At 40.6% G+C, this 15,622-nt stretch overlaps 1 protein-coding gene across 2 annotated transcripts; it reads left to right on the top strand.

The window, feature by feature from the left end:
* Positions 1-6,518: 6,518 nt before the first annotated feature.
* LOC103714572 (homeobox-leucine zipper protein ROC3) lies at positions 6,519-15,405 on the top strand. Of its 2 annotated transcripts, XM_039118682.1 has the most exons (12): positions 6,519-6,709; positions 6,977-7,172; positions 7,267-7,463; positions 7,607-7,724; positions 7,976-8,164; positions 8,935-9,408; positions 9,534-9,635; positions 9,733-9,945; positions 11,721-11,889; positions 12,012-12,280; positions 12,371-12,466; positions 14,253-15,405. In XM_039118682.1, the coding sequence occupies exons 2-12, from the start codon at positions 7,017-7,019 to the stop codon at positions 14,685-14,687; spliced, it is 2,418 nt and encodes an 805-aa protein (XP_038974610.1). In that variant the 5' UTR covers positions 6,519-6,709; positions 6,977-7,016; the 3' UTR covers positions 14,688-15,405. The 2 variants fall into 2 exon arrangements, with proteins under 2 accessions (XP_038974610.1, XP_026663260.2); XM_026807459.2 differs by lacking the exon at positions 6,519-6,709 and having other exon boundaries at positions 6,760-7,172.
* Positions 15,406-15,622: the final 217 nt, after the last annotated feature.

Here is a 15,622-nt window from a genome sequence, read left to right as displayed (position 1 = left end):
AACACTAACCTATCCCTTATCAATCACTTGCCATATCAATAAATCAATTATTCAGTAATTACCTAATTTTAGAGTTCTAATATTTGAATTACCCATATTCTTTATTCTCTTTTAATTAAAATAAAGGGTCAACGCCTTAACCTAAATTTAGAAACTAGAGTGTAGAATCTTTTTGAGTTTTTTTCTTTTCAGACGATTGTAGCCCCATACAAAACCAAGGTTGATTATAAAAATAGTTTATATAGGAACATAATCGAGGCCAGCTAGATGACAATGCCCAATTGTTCAAATTGGTCAGCACAACGTAACTCAATCCATCAGATCAAGAAATATATATCCAGTCAAGAAAAAGGTAATAGATCGGGGTTATCAATTATGGATCCAATGGTAGTTGACAATGGTCGAGTGCAGGATGAGAGGGTCGATTAGGTAGCAGCATCCGATGATCCGAGTCGGCTTGCTAGATGACAGTGCCCAATTGTTCGAATCGATCATCACAGCGTAACTCAATCCATTTGATTAAGAAACATATATTCAATCAAGAAAAAGGTAATAGAACAGGAATTATTAATTATGGGTCCAATAGTAGCTGACAACGGTCGGGTGTAGGATGGACAAGGTCGACTAGATAGCAGTGTCTGACGATCCGAGTCGGCCTGCTCTGGCCAATCCAACCAGTCAAATCATAAAATAAGAATCAGACTATGGTACAGATAACACAATAAGAACAAATAATGTTAGAGTCTAGCAGTGTTTGGCAATGGTTGGGGTAAGGCTAATGCAATGGATAGTCGCAGCGACACTGGTCCAAAATCCTCTAGTGGGGTCAACATAGATCCACAATAAAAATATTTAGGACCCTCCAACTCGGTCCATAGAATCATGCAAAAAGAGTGAAACAAAGAGAGAAATCAAGAGAGCAAGGAGAGAGAAAGAAGAGAGAGAAGACTCTTTTCTTCTCCAAAATAGGGGAGAACCATTCTCTCCCTTCCTTCTCGAAATAGGGCTGAGAGGCCAAGGCGGCCTAGCCTCGGCGATGGCTTTCGTGGGCGGCCTTCAGCCGCAAACAACCGGTGATGGTAGTTGGCCAATGCAAGGAAGAAAAGAGGAAGAACCAAGAAAATCATGGGAGAACTCGGCCTCGATCACAGTCGATCTCCCTGACCGATGGCCACATGATCTCAGAGCTTTTGGAAGGTGGTGAAGCTTGGCTAATCCTGGCGGCCGGTGGAGGTGGAACTCGGAAGAAGAAGCCAAAACAAGGCACCCTGTTTCGGATGAAAATCTGGCGATTTGCCATCCCAAAAGACCATGAATAGCGGCTATAAACCTAGAAAAAGAAGAAGAGTAAAGCAGACAACACTTACCTCAGTCCAGCGATGTTTCTAACGAGGAATCAAAGTGGAGACTCGGAGAAGAAGACTTGGAATCGGCAGCGATTCTCGGCGATTTTGGTGGTGGAAATCAAAGGTGGTGAAGGAGGAGAGTTAAATAGGCGAGATCCTAGAGTTTGAGTCGAACTCAGATTACCTTCGGGGAGTCTCTGTCCGCCGGAATTGGGGGCAGAAGAAGATTCCCACCGGAATCTCTCCTCCGCCACTGTGCATAGTCGGGCTGGACCTAGCCTCTTCAGGCCGGCCCACAAGCCCATGGAAACTAGGTTGGGTGCAATTGGCTTGCATATGGCCTCTTCGGGCCGACCCACAAGCCCAAAAAAATAGGTTATGACAATGACCCAATGGCATCTTCTGATAAGCAAGGTTTTAGAAACTTACCAGAGCAAAGAGCTAAGGGTATAGATTTATGTCACAGTTGCAAGGACGGCAATACCAACATCCATAGATTCGACCTGACTTGCTGTTATTGAAGGTATGCTATCAAGGACTATTGTTTAGCTGGCTATAATTCAGTTTTTTCAAGTCTTCATGTATAACTGGTACTGTTGTGGGGATCTTAAAGTCTTAATCATGCGACAACCATGATTTGGATGATCACTTAATTCTACACCAATCTATATAATTTGCTGAAACTTAAATATAGAATAGATTTGCATATCTGCTTTTATAACCTACATATGACTAACCAGGTAATAATGTTGGACATAAATTATCTAGTTAGGGATTCAATGTGGAGACTAATTGTCTGCATCCCAAGCCTTTGGACAAATATCATAGCTCCACAACATAAGTACATCAAGCAATAAAGGAAAATATGGCCATTCCCACAGAAAGATTAAAGTAGATTAAAATCTGCTCGATGATTTAATGAGCTTCTAGAATATGAATCTATACCATAAATGAAATGGAGGAAAGGGCAGGAAAATACATAAGGCCTTTGTTTTTTTTGTAATATAGAGAGATAGGATGGGGACCCATCTATACTATAATTAACCAGGTCTAGAGTTTCAGGATCCACCATCGAGAATTGATTTTATTTTGTTCTTTTCTTTCCTCTTTCCTGTCGAAGCTTTCTTTGGCTTTGGCTCTTTCCATTTTATTTTTTTTTTTCCTTTCGTTTTTCTCTGCTAAAGCTTTCTTAAGCTTCAGCTATTTGCATTTTCGTTTAAATTTTAATAAAGGAGTGATTTTTCCCACTATTTTATTTTTAAAAAAAACTGAACCTAGAATCTTTAGCTTTGCTGAGAAGAAAGGTGCAACTACTGGTACAAGTCTTAGTTCATTGTAACACATGTTTTTAAACTTGCTTATTTGTACCTTGATTTCTGAAGATTCAGCCATGGCGTGGCAACACTTGTTATAGATTTAGAAATCAGATAATGTATTTAATTCAGTATATTAAGAAAAATTAGGACAGAATTGGCTGGTGGGAACTTGAGAGAGAGAGAGAGAGAGAGGAGGGGGGTGGAAATCAACTTTTAATACGTATTTTAAACTCTCATCATACGGGATTTCTTTGTGCTTGCAGGCACGCTAGGGGAAAATGTATGATAATGTCCTAAAGGCTAACAACTATCGTTCATGAAAAGAATTTCAAAGTGATCCAAGAAAAAAGGTTGAAGAGCTCAAGAGAATTCTTATAGTTTTCTAAATGACAGTATGATTAAAAATCTAACAGTTCTCTATACATGCAAATTAATATGCAAAACATGTGTTTTATTTAAGACTTAAGAGGAAGGGTTTCTCAAGAATGATTGTGATTTCCATCAACTATGAGTATTTGGAATGTTTTAGTAAAAGGAGAGTGTTTTTTTTAAAGGGAAGTGAAACCTTGCGGGAGCGCATGAGAGCATACACCATTTTTAAGGGATACTCTTCCATTTATTAACTATTGGGCACGTGCAATACAAATTAATGGAAAGAAAAAGAAGAACAAGTAATAGAGCACAATGTACTTAAGGGCCAAATATAATAGCGGTTTGGAAGTCGAATTAGAGGAATATATAAAGTCTAATTTATTTAGGAATTTCACAAAAAAGATTCGATCTAATTAGAAAAGGAGGAGGTGCCGCGCCTCTAGTTTGCGGTAATAAAATTAGTGAAGTAATGTACTTTTAAGCTAAATAAGAGAGATATTCTCAACATAAAAAAATTGACAAGTAGGATCAAGAGTTTATGTTATTTTTTTATATATTAGTTATGCATGCCATTTCTTAAATCTGAGACATTACGGCCATGCCACCAAGGGATGAACAGGGGGTTCTTTGGTATGATTAAATTCGGGCTCTAGTCTACTTGGCGGCGGCTCGGGTTTCGGTGTTAACTAGGGGCCAATGTAGAGAAGGGAGTGAAGGCCTCGACAATGAATACCAGCCGTGGAGATGCCTGAAAAAAAGAAAAATAAATCGAAAAAATAAGGGAAGTGGAGTTCAGCTGATTTTTCGAGAATTTCTTCGCTAGTGACGATGGTTTGAGGCCGTTGAGAGGAGAGAAAGTAAAGGGAAGAAAGGTCGTGGCTTTACCGTAGCTCTAGTGGCATTTTTTAGCCTTGATTTCTGGCGGGCACAGCGAGAGTAAACCAGTGATCAAGAGCAAAAAAAGACCCATCAAGAGAGGGTCTTGTATATGCTAGAGTCCACTTGGAAGCCCCGCGGATATTCCTAGAGGGTGACTTGACCATAGTGGTGGACTGGATCCGCTGCCGACAGGCTAGGTTGGACTTGCACCTACTACTCCGGAACTTCTGAAGCATGGGGGAGGAGTTAGATTTGCTTCGGATTTCACATGTGCTTCGAGAGACAAACAGGGCTGCGGACTAGATCGCTTCCTATGCAGCCCATCACTCTGATTTTGTATCTTAGAGTCCTTCCGATCATATGCCACAGGCATTAGATTGTGTTTACTTTGCGATAGTTCTGGGCTCTCTCATCGTCGTATGTAGTGAGAAGCCGATTCACCAAAAAAAAAGAGCAAAAAGGGAAGGAAAGGGACGACGGTGGTCAGTGATCGTCGGTGGTGCTCGAATGTGAGGTGGAAAGCCCTTACATAGAGCGGAGACTAGGGTTCCTTAATCTTTGGCAGAATCTAAGGAGGAGGAGGAGTCCTCTTTTCTTTGTTCGAGGAGGGCTCTGTCCTATTCGGATCCTACACGGGCCTTCAGGCCATTCCAGGCCGATCAATGGACCAAGTCTGGTTCATATTTTCTTTGCTAGGCTTTACAATGTATGTTCCTACCATGAGATGGATGGATGAGCCCGACATAATACTAGTAAAATCTATTTTTGGTATTGAAAGTTCGCTCCCAAATGTTGTTCTTTGTTCCAAATTAAGTTCCACCGTTAGAGTTCTCAAAAAAGGAGAAGGTTAGAAGAATCGAGGTATAAAAGGTTTTAAGTTAAACTTATATTAGAGGAGTGTAGACCACAAAAAGGAGTGGAGCCCGCGGAATTGTCTAGGAGCATTTAGAAGCTTTTGTCTAGTTGGATTAATGCCACCTGACATAATATTACATGGAACTACATCCATTAATATGATAATATTGTTCAAGTTAGTTGTTTTAGTGTTTTTGCAGAACAACTTGATGGGAATTTATTGGCATAATTATTCTCGTAAAGTATATTTCATCACATGGTATTGTTAGGTGGATCATTTTATGTGATAAGCTTTATAAACCGACCAATATATACTTTTCTTTTCATAGACATGATATCAATTTGGTTTAAAAAGAATTCAATAAATGTAGATATGATGAAGAGGTGCAACAAATTCGCTATTCTACTAGACTTGTCATATTAAATGATGTACCAACATCTTCCTTCACTGCACCCTAGTTTCTGAATTTGTTATGGCGAGATTTTTTTTGTCGAGAAGAAAATTCAATACTGACATCTTGTAAATTCCAATATAATATTATATGATGGAAATAGATAGATCTTAATTGGAACTCCAGGAGGCAATTTATGATCTGATTTGTAAAGAACTATTTAAGTAGTTTTGAATTTGACATAAATAAATTTAGATCATAAATGAGGCAACTTATTTATACTTTTTTTATTAGATAGGTGAGATCCAAATTTAGATCTTTAATCTATTTAATAATTTGATCAAATTATGATTCGATCTATTTAATCTATTTATAATATATTTACATTATTATTATTTTATTTAATCCGATCTATTTAAATTTTTTAACATATTTAAATATATTTAATTTGATAAAAACTCATTTAATCTGTCCAGTCTATTTAATTAGACTTGACTTATTTAATAAATAGATTATGCGGATCCAACCAGATTATCTGTTTAATAATAAATCAAACCTAAATTTTTAATCTGTTTAATAAATAACTTAGATTGGGATTGATAAATTTTTAGATTAATCGCCTTTTGCTCTCAAACATGCGGCTGTCCAGGTTTGAAAAAAAAAAGGTAAAAAAAAAAAAGAGAAAGGGGCATATTCTACGTGATCACGATGATAAACCGACAAATTAGCAGCCAATCGGTTACATGTTTTTTCAGCGGTCAAAGATCCAAAGATAACGTCTGTCCATTTCAAACCCAAGAAAAATAAAAAAAAAAAAGTTCCACCAAACAGTTATACTTGGGAACTTAAAGCTGACATTTTAACTCAGTTGAGCCGTTTATATTAGAAGACACCCTCCATGGATCTCCACCTTGATGGTTTCTCTCTCTACTAAACCAGGGCTCTCGAGCCAGTCGAACAATCCTGCCCGTTCAATCAATGGACCTTTTCTCTCTCTAGGATGGCGTAGAAGAAGACCATGAGAAAGGAAGTCTTTGAGAGCAAAGCCGGAAAGAAGCCGAGGGGGTTTGACTTTGGGCACTGGCGGTGGTGGCGGTCACCCGAATAAACCTTCCCCCGCCCACTGCCACGTGGCGGTTTCTCTCGGGGGCGGATTCTCCGGCGGAGGATCGTTTCCTGTCCCCGCCTAGTTAAAGTCGCATTTACCCGGTACGGTAAAAACTAGTAATTACCTAGTAAATGTGATGGCAAACTGAGGGAGAGGAAGAGAGAAATAGAGAAGGAATATAGAGAGAGAGAAAGAAAGGGGACTGCCTTTGCCTTTGCCTTTGCCTTTGCCTTTGCCTTTGCCATTGCCTTTGTCTTTGCCTTTGCCTTTGCCTTTGCGTTTGCCTTTGAGAAGAAGGAAATATAGAGGAGGGAGAGAGAAGACAGAAAGAAACCAAAGGGTCGTCGGTCTGCAAGAAAGAAAGCAGGCGACCGAGGGAGAAGTAGAGGAAGAATAAGGGCTTCCCCTCCGGTACCCCATTTCCCGAAAAACACCACCGCGGTATTTATTTTTTCCACTCGTCACTCCTTCCCCTTCTCTCTCTTTCCCTTTTGTTTCCCTTCTATTTTATATTTCTTTCTCTTGGAAGCGCATCCCAGATCTCTCTCTTTTTTTTTCTTTCTCTCTTGGTCTTATTTCACTATCTCTTCCTCTCTGTGTTCTTTGTCTGATTCGGGTCAAGTTCCGGACGAGACAGCGGCGGCGATGGGAAGAATATTGTTAGTGTAACATAAGGGAAGATTAATATTCTGGGTCATTTTTTTTTAGGGGGGAAGAGGAGTTGGGATCTGGTAGGAGGGAAGTAAGGATGTATGGAGATTGCCAGGTGCTGTCGTCGATGGTGGGAGGAGGCGGCGGAGCGAACGCTGTCTCCCCCGATTCGCTCTTTTCATCGCCGATCCAAAACCCTAGCTTCAGTTTCATGAGCAACATGCCCTTCCACTCCTTCCCTGCCATAGTCCCGGTGAGTTACTCTTCCTTCCTATTCCATAATCTTCTAAAACGGTAAGTCGTCGCGAGGGAGGAGTGTAAGCATGGCGGTTTCCGCTGTACTGCAGAAGGAGGAGGGGGCGATGGTGATGGGAAGAGGAGGAGGCAAGGAAGAGGAGATGGAGAGCGGGTCGGGGAGTGGACACGTGGACGGAATCAGCTGCGGCGAGGAGCAAGATAATGAGCAGCAGCAGCAGCTGCAACCGCCGGCGAAGAAGAAGCGTTACCACCGTCACACCTCTCGTCAGATTCAAACAATGGAAGCGTGAGATTTCCACCACCATTTCCATTTCCCCCCTCTTTTTTCTCACAGATTTTAGAAAGTTTTTTTCCTTCCAAAACAAAAGAAGAACTGCGGTTATTTTTTAATTTTCCGTTTCTCAAGATTTGGAATAATGTTAAACATAGGTTATTTAAGGAATGTCCGCACCCAGACGACAAGCAGCGGCTGAAACTAAGCCAGGAACTTGGCCTTAAACCCCGCCAAGTCAAATTCTGGTTCCAAAACCGCCGGACCCAGATGAAGGTACTTAACTTAGCAACGCCTCCACCCACCATTATTTATCACACGCCTTTTTTTTTATTTCATATATATATATATACACACACATAAATATATATATATATATATATATATACACACACACATATACATATGTATATTTAAAATTATCGTAACACGTGTGTCCCATACGTGTGACATAAGGAGAAGTTTAATTATTGTTTTGGTCACTGATGGTGGTGGTATGTGGGTGGTGGTGGTGTGCAAAACGAAAGGCGCACCAAGATCGGCAGGACAATGTGCTTCTCCGGGCCGAGAACGAGAGCCTAAAGAACGAGAATTTTCGTCTCCAGGCGGCGATCCGGAACGTCGTCTGCCCCAACTGCGGTGGCCCGGCCATCCTCGGCGAGATGTCCTTCGATGAGCAGCACCTCCGGATCGAGAATGCCCGCCTCAAGGACGAGGTAATACCAGACCCCTGGAATCCGTCCCCTCCCAAATCGCATATCCTATCCTATTCTAAAACACGTGCGGCTTGCTCTGACACGTGTGCCAAGGCTTTTCTGGTCAACATTGGAGCTTCCTTCCGCGCTGCTCGTGCACGTGCATGTGCTCCGGCTGCATGGTGGAGTCGACCGATGTGCCGGGGTGGGAGACCCGTGCAGTTCACGGTCCCACTGCGTCATGGCCGTCGCACAATATACGGACGGTCATGATTGCCCAACTTGACTTTCCAGTTCACCAACTTGAGAGGATCCAGGTCTCATGTTTGGTCTCTGGAGTCGTTGGATGCCGTCAGCTGTCAACGTTAAACAGTGATGTGTTTGACCAGAGGGTTTTCTCCTTTATTTATCTCCTGCTCTTTTACTTCTATAAGCAGCACATAACTTACCTATTCTCTGCTGTTTAATCTGTTTTCATTTGACCTTAAAACCGGTAGATAGATAGATAGATAGATAGATAGATAGATAGATAGATAGATAGATGGATGGATGGATGGATAGAGAGAGAGAGAGAAAGGAGTGATAGTGATGATCTTAGCACCATCAATCCTTTACCACTTATTCTTCAGTACTCTATTATAATCCGTTGTGTTTTGTGCTAACTACCGATCAATTCTAAGTTTCTAAATCCTAAAACCCCAAAAGGTCCGAATATCCATGGATAATGAGTTCGTGAAGTACATATGATCATATATTTCGTAGATGATAGGTTTGTTCGCTTCCATCTGCAGCTGGAGCGTTTATCTTGCATCACATCACGATATGGCAGCCGGCCAGTGCAGCCATTGGGGCCGGCGCCGCTCCTGCTTCCGTCTCTGGACCTTGACATGGGCATATACTCGAGGCACTTCAACGAGCCCCCCATTGTGAGTTGCTGTGACATGATCCCTGTGCCTCCTATCTCTGATGGCCACCAGCCTTTCTCCGGCACACTCATCATGGACCAGGACAAGCCATCGGCGCTCGATCTAACAATGACTGCCGCGGACCAGCTCCTTAGAATGTGCCACACCAATGAGCCGCTCTGGGTTCGAAATGGCAGCATTGCTAAGGAGGTCCTAGACTTGGAAGAATACACGAGGACGTTTCATTGGCCAATGGATTTGAAGCAACACCAGAATGGCCACTTTAGGACTGAAGCTACCCGGGATTCTGCATTAGTCATAATGAATAGCATCACATTGGTGGATGCCTTCTTAGATGCTGTAAGTTTAACATACACTAGTGTTCTTTTCATTGTTGTTCTTCTTCTTCTCTTCTTCTTCTTTGGGATATATCTTGGTTCATGTGTAATGATGTCTAATTTTCCATGCTGCATGATGTTTTTTAGAACAAATGGATGGAACTATTTCCTTCGATCGTTTCTAAGGCTAGAACTGTTCAGATTATAACTGCCGGAATCTCTGGCCATGGCAATGGATCCCTCCATCTGGTAGGCACCCATTACGGCCTTGATGGATTTATACTTCGCAATAAGCCTTCTGGGCTAATTATCTTTCGATGTTCATGCATCTTGTACTCATGGGCAGATGCAAGCAGAGCTGCATTTCCCTTCTCCCTTGGTGGCTTCACGCGAAGCATACTTCTTCCGGTATTGCCATCAGAATTCAGAGGAGGGGACGTGGGTGATTGTTGATTTCCCTGTCGATGGCTTCCATGATAGCCTTGATGTGCCATTCCCGCGGTACAGGAGACGGCCCTCTGGCTGCGTCATCCAAGATATGCCCAATGGGTACTCTAAGGTATGTCTTGCAGCTTCCATCTTTAGATAGGCGATCATAAGAACTTTGTACTCTATAAACTTGCAGAATTAAGGCCTAAGACAGTATACATGTGAAAGAATTTGTGGTCAACTGAAAGCCTTATATCTATGTGTTCACAAGATTGAAATATTTGATTTTGCTATAGAAAGTAGACAGTGATAGTGTTCATTCACATGTGAAGTATGTGGTTACTCAAAACTGTGGTGCTTTTGGTGCATACATTTTTATACCAAGTATAAAGCAGACATGCGTGCAATAATACTTGAAAAGAAGTACATGCAATGTTGCAAATGGAGCACAGGCAATTTTTCCCATATAATCTTGTCACAATCATGATATGGCCATGTCTAACTATCTATGAGGTACTTATATCATATGAAAGGGGATACATTACTTGATCTTCGGTAAATTAATATTCACATCAGTGATGATAAAAAGCTACGCTTATGGTTGCCTGAGCCTATGGTTAGCTAGTGCAAATATCTAGTATTCTCAGGATGAAGTCTTTGGTATGACTAGTTTCCATCGTCAAATAAGAAATCAAATTTCATTGCAATCATCTGAGTGAAAAAGTGTCCTTATATGTACAAAAAAAGATATGCTGTCATATTAATTTTGATAGAAACTAGGTCCCCTCCCCACCCACACCATCCCAACCAAACCCCAACAAAGAATAAATAAATAATTAAATCAACCACAGTTCCATGCATGCATACATCACTCAGTTCAATTGAAGTTGAAGTAAACATGTCATCAGCAATTATAAATGGAAATAACTGAAGACCCTAGATCTTTGATATTAAAAATCATCCACAGGTAGGATTTCCCATTTTCGTTTCATTGAGCTAAACAGTGTTGGTCGCCATAATTGGAGAAAGATTGTTTACAAGCACATCATCTACTTAGTTAGAAGACCGCTTTTAAATCTCTGTAATATTGTACCCAAAAAAAATCTCTGAAATAACAGTGGGCTTTCCGTTTATGGCGATGACTATGCCAGGTTGGTTTTAAGGAATCAAAAATCGTATCAATAACTTGTAAAAGAGATGGGTGACTTACTGGTATGAAAGCTTTTCACCTAGACTGGCAATTGTTTTTTATATTACACATGTATGAAAAGGTCTAGTTCTGTTGACCATTGGTGTATCAGGTAAAGCTTTCTTTTTTCCTTCAGAAGATCTTACTAAATTTTAGAGAATTAGAAATAAATGCAAACCATTTATATCGCTGTTACCGTTATTTAGATCACATCGAAAGAGAAATTAGTTCAAAATTTCCCAAGTCATGCCACATAAAGTCTAAAGCTTGGGGGAAAGAACTGTATAGTTGTTCTTTAGTTAACTGCCACCTGCATAATTTGGATCAAAACATAATAGTCCACAAGATTTTTGACACAATTGAATCATGAAACATGATCTACCTTGTCTTTGATTCTTTTTACACTATTTTGTATTTGTTACTCATGTTTACCATTTCTTTTAACCTAAAGAATTGGATATGCGTAGTATATATGAAACTGGAGTACAATACAAACGCTTGATATCTTTGATTATATCAACCCTTATGGCTTTTTTTCTTATATAAAGGAGGGAGGGGAATCCCAGACAAAAAGTACCAACCCTAATGTTATTTATGTTTTTTGAGTAATAGAACCCTAATGTTTTTTTTGTACCTATAAGACATTACAAAAAGATAAGAGCTATTGAGAAGTATCTCTCGCAACCCTGTTTGCTTATTCCAACTTGATTGTACAGGTGATATGGGTAGAACATGCAGAGGTAGAGGACAAGCCACTGCATCGGATTTTTGATCAATTTGTTAGCAGTGGGATGGCATTCGGAGCAACACGCTGGGTCTCAATCTTGCAACGACAATGCGAGCGGCTTGCAAGCCTCATGGCAAGAAACATCTCTGATCTTGGAGGTGCTTATCCTTTAAGGCTTACACTCTGATTAAATCTGTATTTAGTACATGTTGACATATTCATCTGCTGGTGTTTTATGATAAACTATAGTACAATAATCTCTTGTATGTCCTGGATTCAGTTATTCCCTCCCCAGAGGCAAGAAAGAATATGATGAAGCTATCACAGAGAATGATAAGAACCTTGTGTGCTAACATCAGTACCACTGGAGTCCAATCTTGGACAGCATTGTCTGATTCTTCTGATGACACAATTAGGGTAACCACTAGAAAGAACACAGAACCAGGCCAGCCAAATGGTGTAATTCTTACTGCAGTTTCTACAACATGGCTTCCATTTTCTCATCAGCAGGTCTTTGATCTTTTAACGGATGAGCGGCGCAGATCTCAGGTATACGATAATAATCTCCATGGTTTGCTTTCGACTTAAATTATTTACTTTACATTCGTAACAGTTATAAGGCAAGAGTTCGCTTTGCAGCTTGACGTTCTTTCCAATGGAAACTCGTACCATGAGGTGGCTCACATTGCAAATGGCTCTCATCCAAGAAATTGTGTCTCTCTTCTGCGCATAAATGTGAGTTTGCACATCCCTCATGCAACATGTTGTGATTGGAAATATATCATTTTACTAACAAAAAAGGCTTCATAGAACATAAACTAAGACAATTGCCTAATCATTATTCCATAAAATGAGGATGAAAATATTGGTCCTACTTAAACATCCTAATGTTTCCTTCAAATCTTTTATAGTATTCAAGTCCAATTCTTGCTACATCTTTTTAAATCAGTTCTACTTGGATTCTACCATGCTTAAGGCCTGAAAACCAGTAACTTGTAATAAGATCGGATGCTAGTTCAGTTTTTTTTTTTTTTGGAGTTATGTATACTGTTATGTTTTTCCTTGGTCTAAGAAGCGGAAAAAAGAGAGTGTGCATGCACATTCTTCATGATCTCCTTGACAATACATAGTTTTGCTAATTTAATGGTAATTTTACATAAGTATCACGTGCTGCATCCTTCGAGGATAAATAGTATACAAAGAAATTTATATTCTTGTGATCCCTACAAGGAACTTGAAGTGCTAAACTTCAGTGTGAAAATATGAAGTTGAAAAGTTAAACCCTACTTTTCTTTAATACTCTTACAGAAAGCTAAGTAACTTACGTTGAGACTGGCTCATGCCCGCGTCAATATGTCACTGAAAAATGCCAAACATAAAAATTTAAGTCCCTTAGGAGCATAAATATTTATATTCAAAATTAAAAAAAGAAGGCATCATGTTTTTTTTTTTCTTATTTTCTTTTATATATCCCCTTTTTTTCCTTTTTTTTCTTCCTTTTCCTTTGATATACCAAGTTTGTAAAATTCTTGGATGCATATAATTGATTAGGGTTTTATCAAAGTTGCTTCAAACACATGAAATCTTTCATGCCTCAACCAATCATCCTTTATACCTCATGAAGAAAAGAACATCATATTCTTTTTCCTTGATTTTTTTTTCTTTTCCTTGAAACATCTCTGAAGTTACCTTCTATGATTTTTATTATATGGAGTGCAGAGAAGCAAACTTAAACAGATCCAAAAATTGTGGTTGTTAAAAAGAATACATATATTGAGATTAATACGTACATACATATATAACCGTTGTTTTGAAATAGAATAATTAAATTTACTTCTGTGACACTGTTGGGGCGATAGCCTTGTTCACCTCATTTATTCGAATTGAGAAGTGGTCATGATATCCAAAACAAAAAGCTACATGTATTTTAAATAGCTTTTACTGTGGCATTTATTGTTTACCCCATAATGATGGACAGAAGGCTGTGGCAGCATGAGCTGTCAATGATGCCTCGTTGAATGAGTTCTGAAAGCGCTAGCCATCTAGCTAATTTTCAACTTCCTGATCTTGTTGCCCATAAACCTTTCTGCTTCCATCCTCAAGCAAAACATAAAACAAAAAACATTTTCCTTTATTCTTTCAGCGAAGAAATGAAACTTAGTTATCTTTTGATTCTGGTCTTTATTAATCTTATTTTGTTTCTATTACTTGAGACTGTTACGTTCTTCTTTCCTGAAAAGTACGTTACTCCGTTTGTGTCAGAAAAGAAGCATCAGTTTATACATTTCTCCCTTGTTACGTTGACACGCATGCGTTTAAATTAAAACAACATTCAGTGTGCTCTCTCTCTCTCTCTGTGGTGTGCGTGTCCGAGTGATCAAAGGCTCCTGCAAGCCGGCACCATATTTACTCGCGCGCACACCTTTCATGCTTAGTCAAAACTTTCATTTGAGATATACTAATCTAAACCTTATGCTTTCCTAATCGTATTTTTGCATGCACGGGTTCGCATGGACGTTAGGCTGCAAGCAACTCATCCCAGAACGTGGAGCTCCTGCTGCAAGAGAGCAGCACCCATCCTTCCGGCGGCAGCCTCGTGGTGTATGCTACCATCGATGTCGATGCCGTCCAAGTTGCAATGAGTGGAGAAGACCCATCCTTCATCCCCCTCCTCCCTACCGGCTTTGTCATCTCACCTCCCAGCCCACCGGCCACCGGCGTCACCAATGCACCCCCTCCTACGACTGAAGTCGGTGCCACCGGCGATGGGTCCGCCATCGGTTGTCTCCTTACAGTCGGAATGCAGGTTCTGGCGAGCGCGGTCCCGTCTGCAAAGCTTAATTTGTCGAGCGTCACCGCCATCAACAACCACCTCGGTAACGCTGTGCACCAGATCACCGCCGCTCTCGGTGCCGGGGCCAAGGTCGATACGGTCATCGCCTCGCTGGAACAGTAGTCATGGAAAGGACCATGGCTCCAGTTACCTGATCCCTGCCGGCCGCACTTGAAATTACCAATCTGCCCTTTAGTTTCTTCTGCTGATCTCTGAAGGTTAACGTTGTAGTGAATTTTCTTTTCTTTCTTGTTTTTAAGGTTTTCAGGGTCGAGTGAGGATTTGACAAAACCCCCGAACAGAAGCAATTCTGACTGTCGTAACGTCTTAAAATGACCAGAATACCCTTGATATCTTGAGGGCATTCCGATCATTTTAGGCATATTTTCTTAAACTTGTGGGTTTTTTCAAATTTTTCACCTGCAGACAATAGTTTAGTTATTGCATAAGGGCATTTTGGTCTTTCCAGTGTGAAATGGCAGGGCTTGGGTGATCCCCACTAGTTTAGGGCAAGGAAGAAAGCTTCCATGAGAACATTGGATGCAGGAGTCTGTAATAAGCGAAAAAACAAGGAGTTTGGCTAGTTTCAGTAGGGGATATTTTGAGTCGTAGTAGAAGAGAGGTGGTGGAGGGGAGTCAAGAGCGCACCAGCCGTGACCCTTGTTCTCTGATGAGGTCCAAGACTTCAATCGTGGGGTCTGGTCTCACCGGGGAACGAGGGTGTTGGTTCGGGAATTGACTTCTTTTTCTTGTCAGCCTCTGTACCTTGCTTTCTAGTTTGGTTTGCTGTAACTATTTTGGCTGGTTCCAGTTGCTTCATTTATGTCAAGTTGGATTGGTAGCTGGGGTTTTTAATGCTTCGGGGATTATTATGACCATTTATCTTGGGTCATTAATGGTTTCTCTTCCTTCGCTTCCTCCCCTCGGGCTTTGCAAAGAGAGATGACCTTCGATCAAGGGAAAGAATTGATGGCCTGGTCTGGTCCCGGGGAGAATCGGATCAAAGACTGTACACGGCAACTCTCTCTCTCTCTCTCTCTCTCTCTCTGTGTGTGTGT

Source organism: Phoenix dactylifera, chromosome 2, assembly GCF_009389715.1.
Source record: "Phoenix dactylifera cultivar Barhee BC4 chromosome 2, palm_55x_up_171113_PBpolish2nd_filt_p, whole genome shotgun sequence".
NCBI lineage: Eukaryota > Viridiplantae > Streptophyta > Magnoliopsida > Arecales > Arecaceae > Phoenix > Phoenix dactylifera.
The sequence above is the reverse complement of the archived record's forward strand: the minus strand, read 5'-3'. Positions and strand labels throughout refer to the sequence as shown.

Bases quoted from the DNA above. Each gene is read 5' to 3' on its own strand.
- LOC103714572 (XM_039118682.1), top strand. From the start codon at position 7,017: ATGTATGGAGATTGCCAGGTGCTGTCGTCGATGGTGGGAGGAGGCGGC. The intron at 7,173-7,266 runs GTGAGTTACTCT...GCTGTACTGCAG, and splicing joins CCTTCCCTGCCATAGTCCCG to AAGGAGGAGGGGGCGATGGT. The intron at 9,636-9,732 runs GTAGGCACCCAT...ACTCATGGGCAG, and splicing joins GCAATGGATCCCTCCATCTG to ATGCAAGCAGAGCTGCATTT.